This window comes from Xenopus tropicalis, chromosome 2 (assembly GCF_000004195.4).
Source record: "Xenopus tropicalis strain Nigerian chromosome 2, UCB_Xtro_10.0, whole genome shotgun sequence".
Classification (NCBI taxonomy): domain Eukaryota; kingdom Metazoa; phylum Chordata; class Amphibia; order Anura; family Pipidae; genus Xenopus; species Xenopus tropicalis.
In genome coordinates, this window is record NC_030678.2 from 138,915,115 (window position 1) to 138,921,493 (window position 6,379).

General features: G+C 40.8%; 1 protein-coding gene across 1 annotated transcript; it reads right to left on the reverse strand.

Moving 5' to 3' along the window:
* Window positions 1–1,787: 1,787 nt before the first annotated feature.
* Window positions 1,788–6,080, reverse strand: LOC100498066 (retinol dehydrogenase 7). Its single transcript, XM_018091881.2, has 4 exons — window positions 5,725–6,080; window positions 4,114–4,372; window positions 2,809–2,972; window positions 1,788–2,178 (listed from the first exon to the last, which is right to left on the reverse strand). Exons 1-4 carry the CDS (start codon window positions 6,035–6,037, stop codon window positions 1,970–1,972), a joined length of 945 nt encoding a protein of 314 aa, XP_017947370.1. The 5' UTR covers window positions 6,038–6,080; the 3' UTR covers window positions 1,788–1,969.
* Between the last annotated feature and the right edge of the window lie 299 nt (window positions 6,081–6,379).

The window sequence follows — 6,379 nt, forward strand, 5'->3', positions numbered from 1 at the left end:
AGGAAGTGGCTATAAGGGACGGACGGAGGGGGGAGGAGGAGCAAAGCCTGAAAAACAACTACATTGTGTGCATTCAATACCAGGCCGCAAGAATGGCAGCAATGTATTTCTCATGGAGCATTGCAGCTGAGTACTCCAACACTGCAGAGTAAGGAAAAATACCAGCAGCAATGTATTTCCCATGGAGCTTTGCAGCTGAGTACTCCTGCACTGCAGAGTAAGGAGAAATACCAGCAGCAATGTATTTCCCATAGTGCTTTGCAGCTGAGTACTCCAGCACTGCAGAGTAAGGGAAATTACCAGCAGCAATGTATTTCCCATAGTGCTTTGCAGCTGAGTACTCCAGCACTGCAGAGTAAGGGAAATTACCAGCAGCAATGTATTTCCCATGGGGCTTTGCAGCTGAGTACTCCTGCGCTGCAGAGTAAGGGGAATTACCAGCAGCAATGTATTTCCCATGGGGCTTTGCAGCTGAGTACTCCTGCACTGCAGAGTAAGGGGAATTACCAGCAGCAATGTATTTCCCATGGTGCTTTGCAGCTGAGTACTGCAGCACTGCAGAGTAAGGAGAAATACCAGCAGCAATGTATTTCCCATGGAGCTTTGCAGCTGAGTACTCCAGCATTGCAGGGTAAGGAGAAATACCAGCAGCAATGCATTTCCCATGGAGCTTTGCAGCTGAGTACTCCTGCACTGCAGAGTAAGGAGAAATACCAGCAGTAATGTGATTCCCATGGCGCTTTGCAGCTGAGTACTGCAGCATTGCAGGGTAAAGAGAAATACCAGCAGCAATGTATTTCCCATGGAGCTTTGCAGCTGAGTAGTGATGGGCGAAATGTTTTGCCAGGCATAGATTCGCGAAATGGATTTCCGTGTTTCGCCATTGGCAGAAAAATTTGCTGCACGTCCAAAAATTGTCGCCGGCGTCAAAAGAATAGCCGCGTGACGAAATAATAGCCGCGGGCGACAAAAGATCGCGGATCTTTTGAAAGATTCACATATTTTTCGGTGAAGCGAAACGGAACAGATTCTCTCATCACTACAGCTGAGTACTTCAGCACTGCAGAGTAACAGAAATTCTTGCAGTAGCTGAGGAGCAGTCCCTTGATTAAACCTAGGTTTTCTGCAAATGGAACCTGAGACCTTTGTTGTGGTATATTTTATTAATTAATGTTTTTGCCACTCCTTATGCGTAATGGTGCTAAAGCTGTGCCACATGCACATAATTGAATGGTAAAATAAACTTCATTAGCCTTCCAACTATCCTGATTTTCGCGGGACAGTCCCTCTTTTAACAGCTGAAAGGGATTTCTCAGTAAGGGATTCTTACTAAAAAAATCCCTTATTCCCCTTTGATCTCCTGCACGGAACACTGCCAAAAGCTACTTTTTAATTAAGTTTGTATCTTTAGAGAGCCCAGAAAGTTAACAATAACTAATAAGCTGAAGAGGTTTCTTGGGGGAACTGAGACTTTGCAGCTTAAAGGGCAATTTCACCTTTATTAGCAAAAATGTAATAAAACATAAAACGACCCCAAAACCCCCAGATATGTGTTCAAACTTTAACCTGCCAAATTTAGTAAAATGGGAGTGGTATTTAGGGGGTTTCAAAAATGAGTGTGCTCAAAAAAAATTCTTTTTGTCCCTCTTTCCATTTTTCAAATGTTGGGAGGTATTTTAATATACTAAATGAATTGAACCGAGGGATTCATTCATGACTGGTGCAATGTCAAATTTCCCCATTTTACCCAATTTTATTAAAATAAAAACTATTCTGGAGACACAATGTATGGAATAGAGAGCCCGCAGCTCATTTTATTAAACAACAAACAGACGGAGAGCAGGTTGGGGGGAGGACAGATAGGTCTGATTCAGGTACATAATGCATTGGATCACCCCTGGAAAATCCTAGAAATAACTTTATTTTCTTCTATACAAAACAATCTCTAGTGAAAATCACAATATAACATTTATTGTGATTTGGGTGTAAAAAGCCTCAAAACGTAATCAGAAACTACTGTAGGCAGGTAAGAAAGGGGGATAAAGAAGAGTTTGCTATCCAAGCCAGGGGAGTATCGTGTCCATGGGTAAATGGCCGTCAGGGCATGCTCCATACAGTCTGTGACCTCGTGCAGCCTTTTGCTTGCTGAGCCCATTAATCTTTCCATAGACTGCATATCTGTAAAATACCAACACACAAAAAAGAAAGCAAATATTATCTTTGTCTATTAACAGGATCGTATTTTACATAGGCAAGGGCCTGTTCCTAGGGTGGCAGATTTTAGGGGTCGGCCCTAGGGTGCCTAGGGTGGCACCAGGCCTAAATACTGCACTATTATTTCTCATCAAATTAGTCCACACTCACACTGTATTGTGCAGTTGTGGGTGCTGGGTCAAAATGTTACTGTATATGCAAATGTTAAGGGCCCACACTCCATATCCAGTAAATCACAATTCTTTAATAACCATACTTGTGTATCCAACATTTCAGCCCACATTAAGACCTTTATCTAGTCTTGATAAAAGGTCCTAATGTAGGCTGAATGAAGGATAAACAAGTATGATTATTAATGAACTGTGATTCACTGAATATGGAGTGTGGGTCCTTCTGAACTCTGTATGATATATTTAATTATATAAACTTCCATTACAGTAACCTATATAATTCAACACCCCCAAAATGCAATCTTCCAGACAGAAACTACAAAAAGACGAGTTCATTTCTGTAAACCATATCCATGGCATGACCATTTCATCAGCAAGTTCTAAGAATTCTCAGAATAGAAGGCAGACAAGGTAAAATGCTTACATTGCTGGTAGTACAGCTCTCCATAGTTCTCTTTGACCTCAATAGGAAGATCCTCCCACAAGCGCCTCAGATTCTTTTTATGCAGTTCAAAGTCTGTCATAGATGTAACAAAAGCACCTGGCTCTATAATGGAGACTTTTATCCCAAAGAAGTCTAGCTCTCTTCTGAAGCAAGAAAAGAAAATGTTGATATTTCAGTTTCAGTTCTTAGCCAATACATTCTAAAAAGTATGTCAAGTGACAAGAGTGAATGAGAAGCAAATTGTGGGTAGCTGAAAAATGACAATAGTCCATCAAGTTCATAAGGTTAGGGTTACGTAAAGTTGCATAACCACTCTGTGTATAATGTCCTCTAAAGAAAAGAGTAATCATGTCCCCTCACAAGCACCATTTCTCCTTAGAAAACAACTTCAAACATAACAACCTAACCTCATAGTTTAAATCTACCATCCCCTACCAGTTTAGTTGCAGTCTCTGCACTCTCTCCAGCTCCTTCATCTCCTTCTTAAGGAGTCCAAAACTGTACTGCAAACTCAAGGTGAGGCCTTTCCAGAGATATAAAGAGGCAAAATTATATTTGTGCCCCTGGAATTAATGCCCAAATCACTACAGTGAAGGAGGTCCACAAACACCCTTGCATTTTTGGCCAACACGGTGACAAATAAAAGAGCATTCCTGCATCTACATCTTGTTTCAATACATAATGGACATAATCCATGACTATTTATATTTTGTTATGCTGAGTTTATTGATATGTTGGGTTTTTGTACATGGGTCTTTAATCACTAGCAACTCCATGAGAAGGTAATCTTGGAACCATACCTCAAAGATTTCAGTTCCCCTCTTCCGGGTTTTCATTTAAATGCCTCCCAAGTGAATAAATATGCCCAATCACAAACCTGCAATGCCCCTTTTGCTTTCAGCCGGTGTGTGACATAAGCTCAATTCCGTTGTCTATGTGTAATGAGGAGGGGGAAGGGAGAGCCCTTAGAAGCAGGCAGGCAGGCAGGCACGGGAAAGCTATTTAAATTCTTTGTGCGAAGGGCAGAGAGGGGGGTAGCCCTTTGAAGCAGGCAGGCAATGGAAAGATCAAGCCTGCCTGCTATCTAGTTCACAATGCAAGGAGCGAGGGAGGGAGGGGGAGCAAGCTGGATCCTCCAAGTTTATGACATAGTCCTTTTGACAGATTGAGAAGCTGGGCATCTCCTGGCAAGCTTCTAGGAACTACTGGAAAAGGGAGGGGAATTCTGATTACATGAAGTTGTCCAGGAAAGGAAAATCACTATAATATTCCTTCTTCTCTCACCTTAAACTATCTGAGAATGCTTCCACACCAAACTTAGAGATGCAGTAACCACCACCAACACAGGAAAGCCTCCCTAGTGCACTGGAGACATTAACTATGCGTCCACCTGTTTGTCTGAGCAGAGGCAACAGATGTAGGGTCATATTGATCGTCCCCAACAGGTTTACATTTAGTGCCATAATAAAATCCTCCTTTCTTTGCCATTCATTGGGAGCCAGTGCAAATGCAAATCCAGCATTATTCACCAATCCCCAGAGCCCTAAAAAACATAAAGCCAAAAAAAAAACGAATTAAAATAAAAAAAAATTAATGTAAGGAAAGGAACTCTGGGAAAAGTAATGCTACATTACTAATAATAGATCTATATTGAATTAAAATAATGGTACTGTATTGTTACTACTCTGTAATTATTGAGGGGGGAGGGGTTAGATGATTGCGGGGACTGTGTTAACCACCCCAAACTATACATCTCTGTACTAGGTTCCAAGTCTCTGCCACTACTAGTGTCTGTCACTTTCAAGTCTGGTATTTCAGCATCTATCTGGTTGCTAGGGTCCTTTTTACTCTAGAAACCAGGTAGTGGTTTCAATAAGATACAGGAATAGGAGAGGGTCTGCATAGAAAAATAAGCAATACATGGATAGGATAACAATAACAGTTTTTAGGCTTGCTTAGAATTCATAGAGCGCTAATTAACTTTATATAACCATTAACCATGATTAACCATAACCCCTACCTACTAACAGCTAAGGACAAGTTAAATATAACCCTAAATGAATGTGGAGTGACAAGTGGCATTTGGGAAAGACTGATGATTTTGGTATCCTTGCAAGATAGAGGTTGAAATCCTCCTTTCATACATTTTTATATGAATATTTATATGTATGTCATGTTAGTATTATGTTTTATATGTGAACTTTTATGTTAGACATATTGTTCATGTTATTTTATATAAAACACAGGATTGGGTCTTTTGAGTTCAGTACATTTGCCTGTCATAGGAATTTGACTTCTGTAACAGAAATAGATAGGAGAATCAGCATCCTTGTAGGCTATTGTTAGACAAGTAGTAAGTTGAGTGTGTTATCCCACAATGTTCCTACTAGGAGTAGGTAAAAATGTAACATACGGGTGTAACTGGGGCACAATCGGAGGGGGTGGATTTACTAGGAAGGAAAAGGAGGAGAAAATGGTAGGGGATAGTGAGAAGTAGGGGTGGGGTATAAACAGAACACTGGGGGGGAATGAGCAAGTGGAGGGGGAGTTGCAAAAAAGCAGAGTGTGGGGGCAGAGGTAAGGGCACTAAACCAGATAATACTGCCTTTGGCACCAATACTACTTAAGGTGTCGATGTCACCAAGTGAGCGGATCTTCTCCCGATATCCCCCACCTACGGGTGGGCGATATTGGGAGAACCCAGGCTAATTCAAATTATAACGACGGGCATAGGCAAAGTCTGTCCGGGGACTGCATCAACAGTCCCTGATCCGACTAGATTTTTTAACCTACCCGATTGAGATCTGGCCGATTTCATTTTCTTTTCATATTGAATAAAGATGAATGACAGTGTATCCCATGAAGCATATTATTTTGTACATTATATACTTTTACCTTTATTTCCAAGAGTATTGGCAACCCATTCAGCAACTGCGCTCACTTTCTGACTGTCAGTTACATCCAGGATCACAGTTTGCAGCCTGCTGGATGCCTTCTTTTTTAGATCCATGGCTCCCTTTTCCGTTAGACAAGCTGCCAAGATGTGCAGTCCTTTTGCATCCAGTTGCTTTGCTGCAAGGTTACCAAATCCAGAGTCACAGCCAGTAATCAGCACATATTTATCGGTGAGATTTTGTAGCGTCTGTCTCTGTCTGTTCCATCTGTACAGAAAAATCAGTGCTGCCACCACCAGCAGGGGGAGCCACATAGTGATGAAAACAGTAACTTCTCTATTGTTTTTTGTAGAGAGGGAATCTGCAAATATCATGAAATATGCAAAAAAAAAAAAGTAAAGCACATGCTAATTAAATAGTTATGGAAAAATATAATTTATACTGGATACATTGAAAATATAATAAAGGTTTTCTCTACACTTTATTTTTATTTAGATTTTTTTTTTTAAATAAAATTAGAAATTAACTATAATAAACATAGAAAGGAATCTTTCTCTCTGTGTGTCCCACAATTCAGAGGCACCCTAGAAGGAGGGCACTGCCAATTACTTGTTCCAGGGGGGACCTATATGGGGACCTATTTCTTTATCCCAGGC